The sequence below is a fragment of the Salvelinus alpinus genome, chromosome 6, assembly GCF_045679555.1.
Source record: "Salvelinus alpinus chromosome 6, SLU_Salpinus.1, whole genome shotgun sequence".
In the NCBI taxonomy this organism is placed as follows: domain Eukaryota; kingdom Metazoa; phylum Chordata; class Actinopteri; order Salmoniformes; family Salmonidae; genus Salvelinus; species Salvelinus alpinus.
The window spans coordinates 63,647,696-63,671,944 of NC_092091.1; the positions used below are offsets into that span (position 1 = coordinate 63,647,696).

At 45.7% G+C, this 24,249-nt stretch overlaps 1 protein-coding gene across 12 annotated transcripts in view; it reads right to left on the minus strand.

The window, feature by feature from the left end:
* tenm3 (teneurin transmembrane protein 3) overlaps window positions 1–24,249 on the minus strand; it is a 462,931-nt gene that overhangs the window by 25,217 nt on the left and 413,465 nt on the right. For 8 of the 12 annotated variants that reach the window (XM_071407375.1, XM_071407374.1, XM_071407381.1 and 5 more), the window contains 5 exons: window positions 14,307–14,556; window positions 11,838–11,858; window positions 8,653–8,885; window positions 4,588–4,742; window positions 147–248 (listed from right to left, as the gene is read on the minus strand). In XM_071407375.1, coding sequence (XP_071263476.1) covers window positions 147–248; window positions 4,588–4,742; window positions 8,653–8,885; window positions 11,838–11,858; window positions 14,307–14,556 — 761 coding nt within the window. The remainder of the gene's footprint in view (window positions 1–146; window positions 249–4,587; window positions 4,743–8,652; window positions 8,886–11,837; window positions 11,859–14,306; window positions 14,557–24,249) is intronic. The other 4 variants (XM_071407376.1, XM_071407378.1, XM_071407383.1 and 1 more) reach the window with 1 other exon arrangement.

Sequence of the window (24,249 nt, forward strand, 5' to 3'; positions counted from 1 at the left end):
CAGTATCTTGGCGAAGGCTTATTCAGCCCCAATGTGTCAGTGCATCCTTCCATCTCGCCTTACCCATCATGCATTGTTCCCACTACCAGCATGAACGTATTTGTGTATGTAATAGAAGTGTTCCTAAGCGGGAGTGTGATGGTCACCTGTCTGTTCTCAGTGATCTGCAGCACCACATTGTTGTCCAGGACATAGATGGAATTATCCATGGGGTTGATGGCCAGGGCTGTGGGCCACTCCAGACGAACCTACAGCAGAGCAGAGATTTGATTAGATTTATTAGGATCCTCATTATCCGACGCCAATGGTGACAGCTAGCCTTACTGGGGTCTGACACGTAACCAAAAAGACATTACAGACCCAAAAACATTAAACAATTTACATCCACTTAAAGGAGAAGAAAATAAATCAAACAGAACCTTTATTAGCCTCAAGGGGTGAAAACTATTCGCAAAAGTTCCGTAAAGATGACAGAAACAAACAAATCCAACCACAAACACAGAACAGATGAGATGTGAGTCTAGTGCTGCTTTGCACCCCTCCGGCCCCACTCTACCCCCTCCTTCCACCCCTCTACCCCCTCCTCCCCCCTCTGAGCGTCTGGCTGGGACACTGATGAAGAAGGATCCTTTACTTCTCAGGACTTATACATTGTGTGCTTCACTCTGATTCAATTTAAATCAGCCACCGGGTCATTTATTATATTTTAAGACAAACACACACACGCACACACACACACGCACGCACGCACACGCACACACACACACACACACACAGACTGGCGTGCACACACACATGCGCACACAGACACACACACTCTGCGAATTGATGCGTTCCCTCATCGCCTGAGGGAAGCAACTCTCTGCTGGCAAAACAAAGAGGAGAGAGAAAGAGAGACGTAAACGTTAACGTTTTATTGTCTAAACGAGACTTCTCTCTCATTCTCTTTCTACCTGTAGAGGAGCAGGGTATGCAGGCGGACAAAAGGGTATGCAGGCCCCCCAGCCCACCCCCCCACCCCCAAAAACACACACACTTCTGCACCATCAGTGTTGTAGAGCTCCGGGCACAGCGGTAGTTAGGGACCTGTCGTCTTCACCCCACCCCCGACCCTGAGTGACCTGGCAGGTTAAGCACCTCAGCAGAGGACCATTAAAAGGTAATGATGCTTTTAGCCTTCTGCTTGACCACATGGAAGCTCTTCCCTGCCAGTTACAGACCATACATTATACATGGGTAAAGCTGCACTATAAAGAGCCACTATTTGGGCACTTGGTACCATGCAGCGACTGGAAGACAGACGGTGTTTCTTCCTTCGCCTCTCAAAGTGCTACAAATACTTAACCCCTGCTTTTCCCCCTGTGGAAATGGAAGTGGAGGAAAGTTGAGGAAAATGAAATGACAACAGAGCGTTCCTGTCTATTCAGATGCACAAAAACATCCGTTGGAAGCCACTGCAGCGCACGGCGGAGTTCAATCGTCAACTTCTCAACATAGCTCCTGGAGAGAGAGAGTTGGAGAGAGAGAGTTGGAGAGAGAGTTGGAGAGAGAGAGTTGGAGAGAGAGAGAGATGGAGAGAGAGTTGGACAGAGAGAGTTGGAGAGAGAGAGCTGGAGAGAGAGAGCTGGAGAGAGAGAGTTGGAGAGAGAGAGTTGGAGAGAGAGCTGGAGAGAGAGAGTTGGAGAGAGAGAGCTGGAGAGAGAGAGTTGGAGAGAGAGAGTTGGAGAGAGAGAGAGCTGGAGAGAGAGAGCTGGAGAGAGAGTTGGAGAGAGAGAGTTTGAGAGAGAGAGCTGGAGAGAGAGAGTTGGAGAGAGAGAGCTGGAGAGAGAGTTGGAGAGAGAGAGTTGGAGAGAGAGAGCTGGAGAGAGAGAGCTGGAGAGAGAGCTGGAGAGAGAGAGCTGGAGAGAGAGAGCTGGAGAGAGAGAGCTGGAGAGAGAGAGCTGGAGAGAGAGAGTGTTATAGCCTTGAAAGCACTGAGGCAAGAGATGTCGGGGACTCACCTCTCTACAGTACAGTATGTGTATGGGAACATTTTATTTCATACCCCCGCCATGTTGAGGTGACAGTGGTTGGAGGTTGCAGTGTAACGCGTGGATGTGTTTCTGCTGCCTGTTTTAACTGACACAGAGCTGTCTTCAGTTTGTTTTTGCTCCATTGAGTCCCAGGCTGCTTCCCGAATGGCACCCTATTCCCTATTTAGTGCACTATCTAGGGAATAAGGTGCCATTTGGGACACGGGCATACTTCTTCTCCCTCTCTGGCTGGCTGCGCTACACTGTGTCTCTTCCCCATTCTTCCCCCCGGACACAAGGGTACTGCATATATGTTCCTCTCTGAATAACTCAACTCTGTGTTTCTCTCTCTCTTTGTCACTGGGGACTCTCTCCCTCGCTCTGTGATTTTGACCGTGCAGAGGAGAAGAGGATGAGAAGGAGGAGGAGTGAGTCCAAAGAAGAAAGGAAGAGAGGGATGGAGAGATGGAGAAGAATGATCTGAGCGAATCTGTCTCTGGGATTTAACGGTCTGTTTTGAGAGACGGGGAATCGGGGGAAGTGAGGTGTAGCTCAGGGCGCGCGCGCGCGCGCACACACACACACACACACACACACACACACACACACACACACACACACACACACACACACACACACACACACACACACACACACACACACACACACACACACACACACACACACACACACACAGATCTAGCTAGCAGTGGAAGGCACAGGGGACTCAGAGACAACACAACAAATACCTGACTTGCCCACACTGGTTATGCATTACATTAGTTCAGCACACTGTCAATATACTGTCAGTCAGAAAAGTGACATTCTCTTGGGCTCTCAGTTTGGCAACAAACATCAACGAAACTACCACCATCTAGACAGCACCATTAGTAGCCTATCACTCAAGATAACCCACTTCAGTGCTTCCCTAAAGCTCAAAATAGCCCATTCTGATTGGATAATCCAGGAGAAGCGCCTAGTAAGACCTCCAATAGGGGAGGCCACTTTCAGGAACAGTATTATGATTGACACATCCTATTCCCTCATAATCCTCAGATGATTGCTGTCTTTCAACAATAAAGTGAGATCCAAACTGGACCCTGAAATACCTGGAGTTGGATTTGGCCCTTATGAAGAGCTGAAGCTGAGGGCCATAGTGCTGTCTGGGGTTGGGGTCAGTTCCATTTCAATTTGGCAATTCAGGAAGTGAACAACTGTAAAACTTCAATTAGACGCAGTTTCAAATGATCACCTGTCCCTTTTAATAGCTGAGCAACTGCACACATTTCAGCAAATACAAGCCTGTTTCAAATACAAGCCTGTTTCAAATACAAGCCTGTTTCAAATAAACGCCGGGTCGAAATGAATTGTTTATGAGGTTACCATGAATTACCATGAATTGTTTACAAGGTTTAATGTTTGATTTGTTACATTGAATAATTCAGTAATGACTCGAACAATTATGACAATCATCAGTTTATATTGCCAATAAGAAACTGCTAGCCATTGGCTGCTAACAGCTGAGAACTGCTAGCCCTTGGCTGCTAACAGCTGAGAACTGCTAGCCATTGGCTGCTAACAGCTGAGAACTGCTAGCCCTTGGCTGCTAACAGCTGAGAACTGCTAGCCATTGGCTGCTAACAGCTGAGAACTGCTAGCCCTTGGCTGCTAACAGCTGAGAACTGCTAGCCATTGGCTGCTAACAGCTGAGAACTGCTAGCCATTGGCTGCTAACAGCTGAGAACTGCTATCCATTGGCTGCTAACAGCTGAGAACTGCTAGCTAACTGGCAAGCACAAACACAGTCAAGAGCCCTAGAAATCGGCAGAACCGACGAAAATGCACAAGGAAAAGTCTTAAACGTTTTTTTTTTTAGGTATAATGAGACCAAAGAAACGTGACACAGTGTGTAAATGATAACACATTAGTGCAGGAAATGTGCAAATGAGCAAAAGCGGTGAGCACTAAGGAAATAGACTCAAACAAAAGCCTGTTTCTAATAAGCACCTGTTGTTTTTAGTGATTTAAGCAAATGAACACCCAGGCTATTACGTTTTAGAGTCAACATTAAACTTTTCTCATTGTGCCATTTCAGTTTACTTCCTGAATTGGTTGAATTGAAATGGAATCGTCCCCAACCCTGGCACTGTACCCTACTCCATAGGGCTGAGTTCAGCTGTGTTGGTTGACTGGGGGCAGGTTTGGGGTATAGGGAGCGGCCAGCAGGGGGAGCTTAAGGCCTTTAATAGGCGGCACTGCCACTCAGTAGGGGAGAACACAACACACACTGGCTGGTTCTCCCAGATGAGACAACACCCCTGTCAATATTAGCCAGCCACAGCATCTACTACAGTCTACATCACAGAGGCTATATGGACTGAGTGTATATTGCCAAATTAGCACTTTCATGGTTTCAAAATGCTTGATATAGTAAGGGTGACAGAACCATGTTTGTATATGTATGGCTCTGAACGATGACTCAGGGCCGCCATTAAGATAAAGTGAGTCCAGCAAACACTGGCGGTTTGGTGTGTGTTCGTGTTCAGGTGGATGTCCCTGTGTGTATGTGACCCACCTGTCTGATGTGCATGCTGGTGTCACAGGTCAGGGGTCGTGCTGAGGTGAGGTCGTTGGAGCCCAACAGGGTGGAGATGATCCCGTTACGATCCACCTTCCTGATCATGGTCCCGTCTACGAAGTAGATGTACCCGTTCTTATCTACCGTAATACCTGGAGTAGCGGGACAGAGAGGGAAAATGATGAGAGGTAAGATGTAGATGTACCAATTATTATCTACCGTAATACCTGGACTAGTGGGACAGAGGGAAAGGAAGGAGATTTAGTAGAAGTAGATGTACTTGTTCCCATCTACCGTAATACCTGGAGTAGAAGCAGAGAGATGGAGACTGAGATATTTGCACGTACACATACCTGTGTACGTGCACATTCACACAGACATACTATACGCACATACACACACACCCATGCACACGCACACAGCACCCGCCAGCCTGTGTATGTACAACGAGTGTGTGTGTATGAGTGTGGCTTGGGTATTTTTCAGGTCACTGCAGAAGGAAGCACCCTGTGAATAATTCACATTTTGATGTCTAGTAGTGAATTATTTCACAGGGCAGAAGAGGAAGGGAGGTAGGGAGGTGGGAAAATAATTAATTTTCAGCGCCGTCTCTGCATTTTAAAACCACCCCAAAATAAGAACAATAGAATATTTGGGGGACGGGAGCCTAGAAGAGGAAGGGAAGAAGACACCCATGTTTCTGGTGGGAGGGAAGGATGGAAGGATGGAAGGAGGGAGGGAGGGAGGGAGGGAGGGAGGGGGAGGGAGGGAGGGAGAGAGAGAGAGGGAGGGAAGGATGGAAGGAGGGAGGGAGGGAGGAGCAGGGGGGTTAGTTAATCTGCACTTCACATCCAAATGGATGAGAAACCGACTGTTGCTATGGTTGCGACAACAGCGGCTAAAAGCAACTTCTCTCCCCCCTTTCTCCTGTGTGTGCATCTGAGGAGGGTTCGAGCTCCTGAGGCGGTGTGTGTACCTGCTCCACTGCTGATCCGGTAGGGAGGGGGAGGAGGGGGGGTGAAGGGAAAGAGGGATGGGGAGGGGGAGGACAGAAAGAAGGGATGGGAGAGGAGGGGTGTTTAAGCCCCTTGCCGCATTCCGCCATGACCTGCAAGCTAATCAAAGGAGAGACAGATGAAGAGAGGAGGAGGATGGGATGAGAGGAGAGAAGAGAGAGAGAAGGATAGAAGAGAGGGAGGCGGTGATAAGAGATGCTGAGTGGAGAGGGTGGGATGAAAAGGGAGAATAGGAGAGGAGTGGCAAGGCTGAGAGGCGGCATGTTGGAAATGAAAACACCCTCTCTTCTCTCCATCCCTCTCTCTTCTCTCCATCCCTCTCTCTTCTCTCCATCCCTCTCTTCTCTCCATCCCTCTCTCTTCTCTCCATCTCTCTCTCTTCTCTCCATCCCTCTCTTCTCTCCATCCATCTCTCTTCTCTCCATCCCTCTCTCTTCTCTCCATCCCCCTCTCTTCTCTCCATCCCTCTCTCTTCTCTCAATCCCCCTCTCTTCTCTCCATCCCTCTCTCTTCTCTCCATCCCTCTCTCTTCTCTCCATCCCCCTCTCTTCTCTCCATCCCTCTCTCTTCTCTCCATCCATATCTCTTCTCTCCACCCCTCTCTTCTCTCCATCCCTCTCTCTTCTCTCCATCCATCTCTCTTCTCTACATCCCCCTCTCTTCTCTCCATCCCTCTCTCTTCTCTCCACCCCCCTCTCTTCTCTCCATCCCTCTCTCTTCTCTCCATCCCTCTCTCTTCTCTCCATCCCTCTCTCTTCTCTCCATCCCCCTCTCTTCTCTCCATCCTTCTCTCTTCTCTCCATCCCCCTCTCTTCTCTCCATCCCTCTCTCTTCTCTCCATCCCTCTCTCTTCTCTCCATCCCCCTCTCTTCTCTCCATCCATCTCTCTTCTCTCCATCCCCCTCTCTTCTCTCCATCCCTCTCTCTTCTCTCCATCCCTCTCTCTTCTCTCCATCCCCCTCTCTTCTCTCCACCCCCTCTCTTCTCTCCATCCCTCTCTCTTCTCTCCATCCCTCTCTCTTCTCTCCATCTCTCTCTCTTCTCTCCATCCATCTCTCTTCTCTCCATCCATCTCTCTTCTCTCCATCCCTCTCTTCTCTCCATCCCTCTCTCTTCTCTCCATCCCTCTCTCTTCTCTCCATCCCTCTCTTCTCTCATCCCTCTCTCTTCTCTCCATCCCCCTCTCTTCTCTCCATCCCTCTCTCTTCTCTCCATCCCTCTCTCTTCTCTCCATCTCTCTCTCTTCTCTCCATCCCTCTCTCTTCTCTCCATCCCTCTCTCTTCTCTCCATCCCCCCTCTTCTCTTCATCCCTCTCTTTTCTCTCCATCCCTCTCTCTTCTCTCCATCCCTCTCTCTTCTCTCCATCCCCCTCTCTTCTCTCCATCCCTCTCTCTTCTATCCATCCCTCTCTCTTCTCTCCATCCCTCTTTCTTCTCTCCATCCCTCTCTCTTCTCTCCATCCATCTCTCTTCTCTCCATCCCTCTCTCTTCTCTCCATCCCTCTCTCTTCTCTCCATCCCTCTCTCTTCTCTCCATCCCTCTCTCTTCTCTCCATCCCTCTCTTCTCTCCATCCCTCTCTTCTCTCCATCCCTCTCTCCATCCCCCTCTCTTCTCTCCATCCCCCTCTCTTCTCTCCATCCCTCTCTCTTCTCTCCATCCCTCTCTCTTCTCTCCATCCCTCTCTCTTCTCTCCATCCATCTCTCTTCTCTCCATCCATCTCTCTTCTCTCCATCCCTCTCTCTTCTCTCCATCCCTCTCTCTTCTCTCCATCCCTCTCTCTTCTCTCCATCTCTCTCTCTTCTCTCCATCCCTCTCTCTTCTCTCCATCCATCTCTCTTCTCTCCATCCATCTCTCTTCTCTCCATCCCTCTCTCTTCTCTCCATCCCTCTCTCTTCTCTCCATCCCTCTCTTCTCTCCATCCCTCCCCCTCTCTTCTCTCCATCCCCCTCTCTTCCCTCCATCCCCCTCTCTTCCCTCCACCCCCCTCTCTTCTCTCCATCCCCCTCTCTTCTCTCCATCCCTCTCTCTTCTCTCCATCCCTCTCTCTTCTCTCCATCCCTCTCTCTTCTCTCCATCCCTCTCTTCTCTCCATCCATCTCTCTTCTCTCCATCTCTCTCTCTTCTCTCCATCCCTCTCTCTTCTCTCCATCCTTCTCTCTTCTCTCCATCCCTCTCTCTTCTCTCCATCCTTCTCTCTTCTCTCCATCCCCCTCTCTCTCTAAGCCATCTGCTGCTAGCGACGGCTCGCTAACATTTATTTGCATTTCTCTACTCTCTCTTTCCCTCTCTCACACGTTCCCGCCCTGCTAATGGTCTTCCGACTCGCTCTATAACTGCGGTTTAACAGGCAGCTGTGTGTGTGTATGTGTGTATGTGTGTGTGTGTGTGTGTGTGTGTGTGTGTGTGTGTGTGTGTGTGTGTGTGTGTGTGTGTGTGTGTGAGAGAGAGAGAGATAATGTGTGTATGTGTGTCTCTCCATTAAAATCTAGACTAAAAGCTTGGGCTTGCCAAAATCTCCCAGCTACTGCTCAGCCACCTCTCACCTCATTACCGCCGGGGTGTGTGTGTGTGATAGTCACACCTGTGGGTTACAGACAGGTTTTATGGGGGCTGGCTGGTGCGGCGGGACAGACAGACTGACAGATTGTCTGAAGCAGAGTGTTGGAGGCCATACTAAGCGATGCTACAGTCCAACAATATGTGGGAAGTTTCTGTCAGTCTGAGTCTGTGTGGTTGTGTTCTAATGCCATGGTAGCATAATGGAAGTATAATGGGGACGGAAGCTTGCGGGGGAAGAGTGCCTTTTACCAAGGGTTGGTCTGTTTTTCTCTACAGGGAACTGTGCATGAATTATATGCCAGACCATATAATATGTGTGTGTGTGTCTGTGTGTGTCTGTGCGTTTTTGTTGGTGTCTGCACCAATGTCCTGTGTAGTTGTGTGTTTCTCTGTGAATGTATTATGTCAATCATTTTGTCTGTACCAATTTTCAGCATGTGGCAGTGTGTGTGTGTGTGTGTGTTTATTCCTCTGTCACCCTACCTTTGGGTCCCATGAGGAGGGCCTCTGTGGCCTTTCCCCCGTCCCCGCAGCGTGCCTCGTCGAAGGGGGGACACTGCTCCCCGGTACCTGCCACCACCTCTCCGTTCTGGATCAGCTCCTTGGTGCCCGTCAGGACCTTGGGACAGTAGATACGGCGGGAGTTGGTGTCTGACACGTACAGCTGCCCCGTAACCGGGTCCGTCGCCAGGTAGTACCGGTGGGCCGGGTTGTTGCTACGGAAACCAAAGTGGAGGAAGAGGCGACAGTTAGGGACAGTGACATAGGGACACTACAGGACTCACACTACAACTTGACATCCACACTTCACATAAAGATACCGCAACACCCGACAAGGAAATGAAACAAATGAACACAAAAGGACACTGAAAATGACAGAGGGGATCAGGCTGCTGCATTCGTGTTGTGAAAGACCAGAGGGAGGATGAGAGGGCAGCGTCCATTTTGTGCCTGTGGCACATCATACTAGAGGTGTTAGAGGAAGGGGCACACGGTTCCACAGTGGCATATGGCCTCAGCCGGGGTGAACCTAACGCGATGCGACTGCCGATCACTATCGTCTGACACGCTCCTAATGACGCCCAGTAACCTGTCACATTCGCTCCATCATCGCCTGCTTGGTGAGCTGGGCGCCGGCGGTTGCCGTAGCGGTTGATGAAAGTCAACAACTGATCAACAGGCGTCAATTAGGACGGCTTAAAATAGGGGGAAGGAGGCAGACACCTCACGCCAAGGACAGGCTGGCTGTTTCTAATGACACACTCATCGCTAGAGAGAGAGAGAGGGAGAGAGACCCGAGAGATACAGAGAGAGACACTGTATATAGACATAATATGACATTTGTAATGTCTTTATTCTTTTGGAACTTTTGTGAGTGTAATATTTACTGTTCAATTTTTATTGTTAATTTCACTTTTGTTTACTATCTATTTCACTTACTTTGGCAATGTAAACATATGTTTCCCATGCCAATAAAGCCCTTTGAATTGAAAATTAAATTGAGAGAGAGAGAGAGCAATGTGTCTGGTCTATCCAGGGAAAAGAACATGTGCACCTCAGGCTTCAGCGCAGAGGGTCCAAGATAAACAGAATCAATTTTTTTTAAACTTATTTTCTGTTACATTGGAGGAAAATCTACTTTTGGTGCATTTGACTGTCTTTGCACTTTGCTCTCACTGACACTCCACTGTTCTCCTAGTGCCCACTTCACTTCCAGGTAAAAGTAGACAGGAAACATTCTGGGAAGTAGCTGCCACAGAAGCTTGGCTTTGAATATGAATCTGACGTCAGTGATTCCTCAGTCAGAGCGAGAACGGTTACGAAAGAGTGTCGCTTCGAGCAGGCGTAAAACATCAGACAGACACCACTCCTCCATATTGAGGTGAATCTTTACATTTCTTTAAGAAATATGACACGAGGCAGGTGTTTCTTTGTCGCTGAGGGCTAAAGACAAGGAGGATTTACACAGAGGCAAACACAGAGGCAAACACAGAGGCAAACACAGATAATAAGAAGCTGCACCTCAAAAGACAAACAACATTGAATGATATAAAATGTTTGTGTTAATGTGTGTGTGTGTGTGTGTGGATACTCCTTCAGTTTACAAAGCTCGGCGGGAACAGGGGGGCAATAACACTAGTCTTAACGACACTCCCAAACGGAGAGAGACGTCTGTGTGTGTGTGTGTGTCTGTCTGTACCGTGTGTGTGTGTATGTTTCTGAGTGTATGTGTGTGTGTGTGTGTGTGTGTGTGTGTGTGTGTGTGTGTGTGTGTGTGTGTGTGTGTGTGTGTGTGTGTGTGTGTGTGTGTGTGTCTGGGTGTATGTGTGTGTGTGTGTACCGTTTGTCTGGGTGTATGTGTGTGTGTGTGTGTGTGTGTGTGTGTGTGTGTGTGTGTGCCGTGTGTGTGTGTGTGTGTGTACCGTGTGTGTGTGTGTGTGTGTGTACCGTGTGTGTGTGTGTGTGTGTACCGTGTGTGTGTGTGTGTGTGTACCGTGTGTGTGTGTGTGTGTCTGGGTGTATGTGTGTGTGTGTGTACCGTGTGTGTGTGTGTGTGTCTGGGTGTATGTGTGTGTGTGTGTACCGTGTGTGTGTGTGTGTGTGTGAGGGACTAGGATGAATGCGTCGGACACTAAAGGAGTCTCTATGATGCATTAGGACGCCTCGCAAATGAATGGCCCCAAATGGAACATTATTGTTGTTACCATGAAGTATTGAGGAATGAAAGAGTGGGGACCCGTTTCTATTTTCACCACGACTGTTACTTTCTATTTTCCATGACTTTCTATTTTCACCATTACTGACACTACATTCCCAGGCACAGTTATTCCCCATGGCTCCATTATCATCATGAAGGAATGTTCTTCATCTCCCCTGATAATTTTCCAGATATCCCACCCCTCTCCTCTTTATAGAAAGGCGCCTCCTACATTTCTCAATTTCTATGATGACAGCACAGCACATGCCGTCTGACGTATAAATAATAGGCCTGATTTAGCGCAAACCAACGCTAGTCAGGAACACAGAGCGCACCTCTCCTCTTCTCGCTCCTCTGAACAGCACCATAGTTCCTCCTCTCCTCTTCTCTCTCCTCTGAGCACCACCATAGTTCCTCCTCTCCTCTCCTCTCTCCTCTGAACAGCACCATAGTTCCTCCTCTCCTCTTCTCTCTCCTCTGAGCACCACCATAGTTCCTCCTCTCCTCTCCTCTCTCCTCTGAACAGCACCATAGTTCCTCCTCTCCTCTCCTTCTAGACTTGACCCCGGGTCTTGTCCTCACTGCTCTTGGTCAAAGGGCCCCAACCGTACAATACAGAAGTGTTGAGTTGAAAACAGACCCCTCAAAACCCCTCAAAATGTTGTTGTTGTTAGTTAGCGGTTTTATAAAAGTGTTAAGTTGTCTTTTACAATGTTCTTCACAAATGACTAGGGGGTTCTGGATGGTTCCAGCGGGTTTGTAGGCAGATAAAGGAGTCCGATTCGCCGAGAGCTGATGTCGGCCAATCCGCTAGAATGATTCTGAAATCCCTCCAAAGCCTTTATGTAAAGAGAGCGACTGTATTCTATGGACGAGCTGCCACTAGGGTTTACACAGGGAACAGAGAGAGAGAGGGAAACAAGAATGGTATGGATCTGTGGTACATGGTTATATTGTTGCTGAGGCTTACCTATGTCTGAAATCTTTATTTCTTAGAGGAGCGGAAGCAGAAGGGAACAAGAAAGAGAAGGGAAAAAAGAGAGAGATAACAGAAGAGTGTTGGTTAGTCAGGATGGAGAACACACAGAAAGAGAGAGATAATAGAATAGCGTTGGTTAGTCAGGATGGAGAACACACAGAAAGAGAGAGATAACAGAAGAGTGTTGGTTAGTCAGGATGGAGAACACACAGAAAGAGAGAGATAATAGAATAGTGTTGGTTAGTCAGGATGGAGAACACCCAGAAAGAGAGAGATAATAGAATAGTGTTGGTTAGTCAGGATGGAGAACACACAGAAAGAGAGAGATAACAGAAGAGTGTTGGTTAGTCAGGATGGAGAACACACAGAAAGAGAGAGATAACAGAAGAGTGTTGGTTAGTCAGGATGGAGAACACACATTAAGAGAGAGATAATAAAATAGTGTTGGTTAGTCAGGATGGAGAACACACAGAAAGAGAGAGATAATAGAATAGTGTTGGTTAGTCAGGATGGAGAACACACAGAAAGAGAGAGATAACAGAAGAGTGTTGGTTAGTCAGGATGGAGAACACACAGAAAGAGAGAGATAACAGAAGAGTGTTGGTTAGTCAGGATGGAGAACACACAGAAAGAGAGAGATAATAGAATAGTGTTGGTTAGTCAGGATGGAGAACACACAGAAAGAGAGAGATAATAGAATAGTGTTGGTTAGTCAGGATGGAGAACACAGAAAGAGAGAGATAATAGAATAGTGTTGGTTAGTCAGGATGGAGAACACACAGAAAGATATATATAATAGAAGAGTGTTGGTTAGTCAGGATGGAGAACACCCAGAAAGAGAGAGATAATAGAAGAGTGTTGGTTAGTCAGGATGGAGAACACCCAGAAAGAGAGAGATAATAGAAGAGTGTTGGTTAGTCAGGATGGAGAACACACAGAAAGAGAGAGATAATAGAAGAGTGCTGGTTAGTCAGGATGGAGAACACACAGAAAGAGAGAGATATTAGAAGAGTGTTGGTTAGTCAGGATGGAGAACACACAGAAAGAGAGACAGGTCCTGCCATGGATACAAAGGAAGAGAGATGTTTGCACACACATACGCACACACACACAAATACTCATACACAAAGACACATTAACATACAGTACATATATAGTCAGGCAGTCAGAGAGTTAGACCCCCCCAGACAAACACACAGCCGTCACAGTTGTTGAGCAGTGGCAGCTCTAAGCAGTAGTTTCCCCCTCCTGCCACAAGTCTTAACCAGAGAGAAGGAAACCATGAATGATTCACCTGGGAGCTAGCATTAGCGTTCCACACTTGTGCTCCAGGGTAACAGGCTCATAATGGTCTATTGATTGTGTTCCAGACAATGAAGAGGCAGGGCCTAAACAACAGTGTTAGCACCTCCGGTGACTAGCCAGGAGGCTGGTATTACTGTATATGCCAACGCTGCGGAGGGACTTTTCATTTATAATACACATGTGCACAAGCACGCGCGCACACACACACTTTTTATAATTAGTCAATTTAATTTACAGGACTGGGCATTATCCACCAAGCCAATAATGAAATTGAGTTAAGCCTGGGTGCATTACTGTGTGCTGAGAGAGAGAGAGAGATAGAGAGAGAGAGAGAACTAGTGTTGTACTTGTATACATGATTATATGTACTATTATTACTGTTGAAATGAACTGTATTTCATTATCCTCATTGCATTGTACTGTATTTACTGAAATGCTGTAGCCTACCACTATACTGCTTTGGCAATATCAACAAACTGTATTTCATGCCAATAAAGTCTCAATTTGAATTTGAATTAGAGAGAGATTGAGAGAGAGAGAGACATAGGATATATTTCATCAGGGGAAAATGTGAGAAGGTAATTTATGAGCAGTGAGTGTTCATAACAGGGCTAAAATGTCCTACAGACCAGGTTAGAGGAGAGGCTGTGTCTGTGTGTGTGTGTGTGTGTGTGTGTATGTGTGTGTGCCTTCCATAACATCTCTGTATCTCATCATTGTAAATGACCAGATAAGACTGACCACACTCCACATGTAGTGAGTGTGAAATTGCATTTTTACTGAAACAAATCAATGTGTGTGTATCAGGGGGTAGCTCTTGTGTCATCCAGCCATCCATCACTGAATTCTCCTGTCCATCTCCCTTCCCCAAACCATTGTTTGAGGGCCTGGCAACCCTCCCTCCACCCCTTCAATCCATCCATCCATCCACCCACCCAACCAACCCACCCTCCCTCCATCTATCCGTCCATCCCTCTTTCTCTACAAATGCATGTTAGTCATTCATCAGAAGTAGGTAAAACAACCACAGATCAAGAACATTGCAAAAGTAAAACCATCTTCAAGAAATAAACGCTATCATCAACATCGGTTTGATTCAGACTAAAAGAAAAGTACAACAAAATAGGCTGTTTATTCCCCTCTCTCCATGCTTACCTGAGCTCCATCACACTGGTGACGTTCCCAGAGGGGAAGATGCGTCTGATGTAGTTGAAGTCTCCGACGAAGAGGCTCCCGTCGGCGCCACAGGCCAGCGCCACGGGGGCCAGCAGCTTGTTGCCCTCCGCCTGGCCGTTACAGCTGGGGCACGAGATGCTGCGGCGCCGGCCGTTACCCATGATGCTGCTGATCACTGGGGGCTGCTGGGAGATGAACACGTTCTCACCGTTGCCCTTGTACAGGATGCCTGGATGGGGGGGGGGGAGAGGGAGAGAGGGAGGGGGAGAGGGAGGGAGGGGGAGGGAGATTAGTTGCTGTGTCAAAGTCGTGTGTCATTGTGATGAGTGGAAGATTGCCGAAAAATAAGCGAATTGCTGTTGTTGGATAAAGCTTATACACGTAGCCTTTTGTACATGGTGGTGGCGAACGTGCCTGAGGGATCAACGTAACACTCTGAATGGCCAGTAGTTGCAACAGTTTCACTTGACCAGATGATCACCACAGGAAAGTCAAATCAAAGCGTTACAAACTCTCTTCACTCTTTCTTTCACAGAACAAATTCAGGCCAATGTTGTTTTTCATTTTTAACTCAACACCACTTCCTTGTTAATCCTCGTCCCAAGGCTAACCAGCTATGCAGCCAGGAAATAAACACTCAATGCTTTAAAATTAGACCCCAAAATATTATATTCACACTTCTCGCTGAATTAAACGCCACACACACACACACACACACACACACACACACACACACACACACACACACACACACACACACACACACACACACACACACACACACACACACACACACACACACACACACACACACACACATCATTAGCATTTCACCAAAAATGTGTAATTAATACAGGCTTTGAATATGGTATTTCTCAGATGATTTTCACCTCTGTGAGAATGCGATCTGAAGGAACCGTAGCAGGGTTTAAATGGGTTGACACCACAGCTGCTCTTGTCGTCATGATTACAGGCTTTTGATCATTGGAATGTTCATTTACGTGGTGCTGGGACTGAGGGCAGGTTTTTATCTGGTAATGGTGGTCGTTTGGAATTGATAAATGGTGTTAGCGCTGGTGTATGGGGCTGGGGGTTAGGGCTGGGGTGATGAGGGTGTTATTGGTGTGGGGCACCCTGGGTAGGTGTTGCCTGAGCTTGCACCTCTCTCTTATTCAATTTAATTCAAAGGGCCTTATTGGCATGGGAATCATACAGTATGTTTCCCATTGCCAAAGCAAGTGAAATAGATATTCTCTCTCTCGTTCGCTCTCGTTCGCTCTCGTTCTCTCACTTTCTCAAAAGGGTTTCATGGGATCACACAGCGTGGGAGATGGAAAGATGCATGTGTGTGTCACCACACATTTAAGAACATTAAGCCTCCCCCACCAGTAACACACAACTGGGTGCTGATTTGAAAAAAACGTTTAAAGACAAAAGGAGTTAAATGGGATCAGCCGTTATGTGTAGTTTTCAAAGCAACAAATATGTAAAAACCATCTGCACCTAGTATAAAGTGCAGTACTTTAAACCACTGCTATTCTGAAATAGCCTCTATCAATAAATACAATTATCTGTATATAAAAACTAAAAAAGGTACAAATTCTTAATTTCTAGATTTAAAAAAAAAAATGCGATAATCTAAATCATTACTTTTGTAGCTAACACTAAAAATTGCGGACAATTAAAATAATAATTACAGCTACTTGATTGTCTGCATATTCATAGAGACATAACTTAAATATGATAAAGTAATAACACTCTTAGCAATGTGATAAAAACACTACATACAAAATTATAACATTCATATTGTTCTGATTACTAGCTATACTTATTGTAATACTTATGATAATAATAATGATGAAATAATATTGTATTTATTCAATACATCATTATTTTAAAAATTACATTAAATACTTTTAAAATCATGCTATAATATTGTATATAATATATAATATTCCATTATATTTATAACTTAAATAATATTATAATAATTACTAAGTACAGTATCATTAGTGTTATCATCATCCGTATCAATAGCTTCCTCAACAATGTATTTATCTTTGCGAATACATAACTTTTTAATTACTGCTCTTATTATCATCAATTATTTCCCTCCGGCAGTAAAGGAAATAGCTACCAAATCAATACAATTGCAGCCGGTTAATCAATCATTCTATTCCCTCAGGTCTGGTGCCTTGGCATTGTCCCTGTCTCAGGTTCCTTTCTGCTCCATATACTTTTTGGGCCAGTAATGGGCACCTCAAATTTCTTACTGAATATTCGCTCTAAAATATCAACCCTGGTATAGTCAAATTAAAATGAGTGCTGGCGCCTAAAATTATCTTTGGCAGCTTTTTCTTTCCACTAAAAGCACTGAATATACTATAGAAATGAAATGAACACTATTGAAATGTTTTGGGAATATTGTTGGGATATATGGGGGTGTTTTGGGAATATTGTGGGGATATATGAGGGTGTTTTGGGAATATTGTGGGGATATATGGGGATGTTTTGGGAATATTGTGGGGATATATGGGGATGTTTTGGGAATATTGTGGGGATATAAAGGAATGTTGTTATACTAAGCTCCCCCCAGGATGTACGGAGCTTACCTCTGTGCTCTGCCATGCCCTGTCTCCTGTAGGACATTGGAACAAACACACACCCTGTACCACTACCCACAGGCCCTGGCCCACTCTGCCCACCCCTGCCCAGAGACTGGCACTGATTGGCTGGCGCATGACAGGAACAGTTTCTGATTGGCTGTGGGGGATCCATGGTAGGCTGAATGAGAGCTAGATAGAATGAGAGATAGAGAGAGACGGGAAGAGAAAGTGGCCGAGGGTGCTGCTGTGTGGATTTTGGGTTGTGTGATGTAGCCAGTGGGGTTGTGTTTTCAGTTTGATCCAAAACACTGGGGTTTAATATCAGGCCTGAGGATATGCTGGTGGAGGGGAGAGGGCTTGGGCGGCACACGTGGTGTTCTGGTAATCGCTTGGCTAATAACAACAGGAACTAATGCTAGAGGCAGTGTGTCAGTTCATTGGGTAGCCTACAGCCAGGGGGTAGTTTTAAGCTTTAGAAAAAAACTAATATAAGCCTCGTGGTCTGATAAGTACAAAATAAAGAACACGTTTTACAACATGCAGTCTTGTTTTGACTTTGTTACTTTCCTCCGTTTCTTTATGATCAGCACCCCTTCACCATAACAGGGTGCTGCTGACGAGGCCTAACAGTGGATCAAACAGACTGGACCTGTCCATCAACTCACAGGGGGTGTTTTATCTGTGCTGGAGCGAGGTGTGGTGCGTGCACGAGGCAGCAAGGTGTGGAGTAGAGGGGGAGAGCGGGAGTAGAGGGGGAGAGCGGGAGGAGAGAGAGGGAGAGGAGAAGCCTTTGATCTTTACTTCATGGCTCTGGTTGGATCAAGGACATCGGGAGAGAGACACGGGTCGGAGGGAATCACGGCCGGCAAACGGACGCCGTTTAAAGATGGCAGCGCAGCCGTGTTGTGGCGTGGCCGAGCGACATGAAATAGAATAACGAATGTCTGACGGAGGGAAAACGTGAGTCTTTGCACAGACAACAAACATGAAAGTACATAAAGTACATGGACACAGTGTACAATACACCGACGTAATGTACACATTCAAACACCTACTTTAAGGTCCTCACACTCCCTTCACAGTCTCAGGATAGAGTGGTTGGCTGGCTGTACAACACAGGCAGCTATTGCTGGTATTGCCTTGATGCGTTCAAGTAGTATTGTATCGATTCTCAAGCACATCGCATTCATAACTGCAGCAAAGGTAGGGAAAGGACAAGTACGAATAAAAGCTAGAATACTGGGTTGATGTTTAGGTATTGCTGCATATAGAAATGAATTTCTTATTTTATGTAGTAGTTGATATACAAAACATTAAGGACACCTGCTCATTCCATTCAAATAGACTGACCAGGTGAATCCAGGTGAAAGCTGTGATCCCTTATTGATGTCACTTGTTAAATCCACTTCAATCAGTGTAGATGAAGGGGAGGAGACGGGTTAAAGAAGGATTTTTAAGCCTTGAGACAATTTGAGACATGGATCGAATATGTGTGCCAATCAGACGGTGAAGGGGCAAGACAAAAGATTGAAGTACCTTTGAACGGGGTACGGTAGTAGGTGCCAGGCGCTCCGGTTTACGTCAAGAACTGTTTATTTTTTTGTTCAGTATAGCTTTAAAAACAATCTTTCAACGGCTTGCCAGTGGAGAGAAAGGGAGAGAGAGTGAAGAAATAGAGAGAAAGAGAGAGCGAGTGGTATGAGGGATGGATGTATGGTTGGGTAGGTCATTTGGGTCATTCAGAAATAACAACAACTCCCAAAACTGCTGTCATCTTCAGAGCTCGCAATTACGCCTCAACCACAGCCTCCGTCAAAACTTCATGTTATTATTTCCACTTCCTCCCGACCGCCCAGCCAAACCACACCAGTCTTGTCCCTCCTTTCTCTCGCTTTCTCATTCCTCTTTTTTTCTCTCGCTCTTTAGTATGTTTAGCAGAACTCAGAGGACAGAAAGACGGAGAGAGAGAGAGAGAGAGAGAGAGAGAGAGAGAGAGAGACAGAGAGAGACAGAGAGAGAGAAAGGAGGGGGCTGGATAGAACCCTTACTCTCACAGAGAACTACTAGAAGCAGCGTCACCAAAGTTATTCCACTGGGATACCAAAGGCAGTGCAAACAGGACCAAGTCTTGGTGTAGTTATTTTGGATGAAGAGGGGGAAGAGGAAGAGATGAAGAGAGGGATGGATGGAGGGAGAAGTGAGGAGGAAAAAGGGGGGCTTTTGCTTCAAAGAAAGTACTTCAAAGGATGGCTCCACGCTGTGTGCCTTAAATTATTCACGTCGGGCAACATGTTGGAGTTGTGCGCAGCCGCTTTGCCACTTGCTATGTGTATTAACCGCTAGATGAATGATGCCATCTTAGAGAGAAACCCCTCTGTGAGTGAGACCCCGGCACAACGAGGGTCCGCACCGCCAGCCCGAACCCCTGACCAACCGTAGCCAAGCACCGAACCCCCAGCTGAACCCCCTAAATCTCAAGTAGCTAGTTAGCATCGCGCCCTCTGATCACCAGGAGCTTTCATCGATTAGCTGATTGAGCGGAGTTAGCGGTTAGCGATAGCAGTAGCGGCTGTGATGGATCCTGCTGAGTGGAGCTGGCGTTAGCTATAGCAGAGCGGGCGGCTCAGCGCCGTGCCTGTTTGAAAGGCTGATGTGATTGGGTGATTGGGGCTGTGGAGCGGTTTGGATAGTGTGTGTGTGTGTGTGTGTGTGTGTGTGTGTGTGTGTGTGTGTGTGTGTGTGTGCTGGAGTGCCCTAACAAAGACGGATGGGGCTGAGAGAGCACACACATATGCTACGCCGTATATTAATACAGGTAGCAATCCCCACCTGCTGCATACATATGGTTTCGTCTCCTCTGAGAGATGTTCTGTACGTGTTGAACTCCTATATCAGAGTCATTGGGCACATGGGCTGCGTCCCTAATGGGCATTGAGAGTAACTCCTCCCTTAGGAACCACAGACATGGTCACATTAGTGTAACAATGCAATAGGTCTGTATGGTGTATTACAACATCAGGGTAACAAGGGGTTAATATAATCCTCTGGTTCTGCCTGAATGCATGCATTATGAGCGAGCGTGTGTGTTTGTGTGCGTCTGTGAGTAGAACGAGTAGAGACGATAAAATATGCCGGTACACATTTTCCATTATTGAGACGGAGAGAAAGCGAGAGGATAACCGTCTTGGGCGTGTCAGAGAGAATCAGCATAATGCGCTGTAATGGAGATTAGAACTGGAACCCGGCCCGGTCTAAATATCTACAATACGGAAGCTGACATCATAGTTAAATGGAAGACCATAACATCAACGTATTGGGTTGATTGTAAATGTAAAATGATTGGGAAAGTATTATTTTCCTGAAGACTGCGGTGCATTGTTCATGATGTCTATGTGCACGACGTATTTGAATAATAATGATCATTATTAAGAGAAATGTCTATCCTCACTAGAGTTCTATTCTATTCTGTTCTATTCTGATTCTATTCCATGTCCAGCCATGGCTCTTTGTGGTGCTGACTTTGACATTGACCTTGAAGCCCTTCTGTTGAGCCGTTAACACTAGAACAGCCAAGACGGTCAATCTGGCCATTTTCAATTTTGGAATATCAATAACTTCATTTCATTAAAAACCTCGAACCCACCTTTTCCTAAATATGTGTATTTTAAACTCTAGCAATACTTTGAGATAAATATAATAAAGAAAAAGGTTTTGGGGCATTTCATCCTCAAAGCGCCACTTGGGTCAAAATGACTGTACGCATATTTAACAGTAGCATAGCCTGGCCTCAACCAGGAGCCTATCAATAGACGCCAGTCTAATAAATCCATTTAATATAAACAATCACAAAGAAATCCATTCATATTTAGTTTAGGAAGGTCATAAAAAAACATTATACAAGACAATTTATTTAAAAGAACAGAATAGCATGTTTTGAGTTGTATTTATCTGTGCTTAGTAGGCTATGGCTGCTAATGATGCCAATGACGTGTTAGTTTAGCAGACATCACAGGCCCTGCCCTACCACAGTCAACACACATATATTTCACAGTAAGAATATAATGGAATATTACAAAAATACCCCAAATGGCTTTTGCTGATTGTCACCAGGACTCGAATGAGGAACGTGGGTTTTATTTTGAAAGAGAGACCATCTGCACAATTTGTAGAGTTGTTTGGCGAAAATAGCTCCATTAGAAACCTTGGAATCGGCTCTTTCTGATAGGGTATAGGAATTGTAACTTCCGGAACTCTGTAGGATGATATGGAAGAAGTGCTATTTGGTCATCTCTGTTCCCTTCTTTGTCAATGCAATTGATCATATTTTTACCCAACAGACTATTGTCAATTTAGTATTGTCTTTAGGCCACATCTATTATTATATGTGTGAAATTAGTTTCAATATACTATGGTGTAGTTTGGATGGGCCAGCTAGGCTGTTGTCTTACAGACAGAAAATACACTATCATCTTATTTTAGTATTTAGTCTATGCGATTCTGATCAATCAATACATTTTCTGGCTGATTAAAAGTCACGTTTGGTGGCCTGAGGTTTCTGATGACCTATTTGAATGTTATAAATATATTCATTTAGCAATTTATTATGGAATAGTCACACCAATTTAAATATCAACGGTCAGAATGATGGTCACAAGGTACATATAGGAAATGGGATGGATGGCCTATTTCCACACACACACACACACACACACACACACACACACACACACACACACACACACACACACACACACACACACACACACACACACACACACACACACACACACACACACACACACACACACACACACACACACACACACACACACACACACACACACACACACACACCTCCCACTCTCAGGTGGAATTTCTGCCCTAGTCACCCTTCACCACTATATTCCTCTCTAGCAGGAAAGCCTTAGGTGCATGTGTGTGTGTGTATGTTTGTATATGTGTGCGTGTGTACACACCACCTCTCCTTTTGGGACTCTTGTGTGTGAGGGGAAGTCAACAATAACAAATGAACAGGGTCCTGGGTAGGAAAACGACTCAATCAGTAAGGCCCTGGACTGACCTACCAGGGAAAACACCACTGTGGCCAGGTGCTGTGTGTGTAGCGTGTGTAGTGTGTGTGTTGTATGTGTGTGTTTGTGTGTGTAGATCGAGAATTCTTCCTTTCTATCGATTTCATTGAAATAAACTGCAACCCATGTGTGTTTTAGCGTGTGTAACAGCGTGGAACAAAATGTGTGTGATTATTTTACAATCCGGTACAGTGCTGGTCAATAGTCATTAACCAAAATCTATTTCTCATAATAATCTTTCTGGACCTGTCACTGCTTCTCCCGCCTGTCTTTCTGTGCTAAACACCTTTGTTTGTTGGTATTTCACGCTAGTTGCTTGTCCACGCTTAATCTAGGTAATGGCTATAAGAGTTTAATCTAGGTAATGGCTATAAGAGCTTAATCCAGGTAATGGCTATACGAGCTTAATCTAGGTAATGGCTATAAGAGCTTAATCTAGGTAATGGCTATAAGAGCTTAATCTAGGTAATGGCTATAAGAGCTTAATCTAGGTAATGGCTATAAGAGTTTAATCTAGGTAATGGCTTTAAGAGCTGAATCTAGGTAATGGTTATAAGAGTTTAATCTAGATAATGGCTATACAAACTTAATCTAGGTAATAGCTATAAGAGCTTAATCTAGGTAATGGCTATAAGAGTTTAATCTAGGTAATGGTTATACGAGTTTAATCTAGATAATGGCTATACAAACTTAATCTAGGTAATGGCTATAAGAGCTTAATCTAGGTAATGGCTATACGAGTTTAATCTAGGTAATGGCTATAAGAGTTTAATCTAGGTAATGGCTATAAGAGCTTAATCTAGGTAATGGCTATAAGAGATTAATCTAGATAATGGCTATAAAAACTTAATTATAGGTAATGGCTATAAAAACGTATTCTAGCTAATGGCTATACAAATGAATCTAGATGATGGCTATAAAAATGTAATCCGTCATGGCTATAAAAGATTAATCTAGGTAATCGCTATAAAAGCTTAGTCTAGATAATGGCTATAAAAACTTAATCTAGGTAATGGCTATAAGAGCTTCCCTGTGGTGCTTGCTTGGTCTCTGAAAGAGTTTGACTGTCTCCAGCTCTTCTGACGTCAACACAACCAATTATTTTGTCGGATTTTCAACTCAGAAGAATTGGAAAACAATAACAGCTCCCTAAAGTGAGACACTACAATAAATGACGTGGCCGAGGAAATGGAGAGGGAGAGAGAGGAAGAGTTTAAAATGGAGGAATGAGAACGAGGCACCCCGGCTTCCCCAGGTGCCAAGGACTCCAGTGGGATTGTGGGTAGTGAGGCCCACCTGCTGTGCTGGCTGCTGGAGCTACAACACCACAGGCCTCTGAATAGGCCTGATAAGGAGAGATGAAAGGAGGAGAGAGAGAGACAGAGAGAGGGGGAGATAGAGAGAGGGAGGAGAGGAGCGAGAAAGAGAAAGAGGGGGGAGAGGAGAAAAAGGGGGGAGACAGGCCCAGAGGAAGGAGGGGGGACATCACAGGGTTTCACCACTCCAGGTTCTTCCGTCACTACATTACACGCTCCCAACCAATCAGAGACGAGACTGTTGGTAAGAGGATACAGGAAAATATGTGTGTTAGTGTGTGTGTACGCTATGAGAGAGAAGGTGTGTGTGTGTGTGTGTGTGTGTGTGTGTGTGTGTGTGTGTGTGTGTGTGTGTGTGTGTGTGTGTGTGTGTGTGTGTGTGTGTGTGTAAAAACACCTGCCTCCTACTGCCTTTAGGTAGGTCGTTTTATGTATGAGAGAGTGCTGCCAAAACACACAGGACCAGGAAAAAGGGAATGACAGAGAATGAAATATTGAGAATGAGTTTGTGTGAGAGATGTCTGGAGTCTACGGGGTGAGTTGGGTAGTGGCACACTCGGAAAGTAGAGTGCTTCTTTTCCCCCTGTCCATGAATGCTGTCTTTCAGATTACAGACATCACTGCTTCCCCTGAGAGACCTGTCGTGGTTGCAGATGCCGGATGGACACAATAATAGCTGCCAAACACTATGTTATCTGGACCTGCACACCCACTAGAGAAGAGGCCGGCCAGGTAGAAGAGGGCGATACAAAAACTAGTCAAAGAGAGATGGGGGGGAAGTGTCAAGTTGTGAGTCCACTTAGAGAACACACTGGTGTTGTGACACAGGAAGGAAGACATCGTCGACACAGGAAGTGTTTGAGGGCCAATCAGGGCTTTGAAGCCGGCAGACAGGAAGTTGAAAGGATGG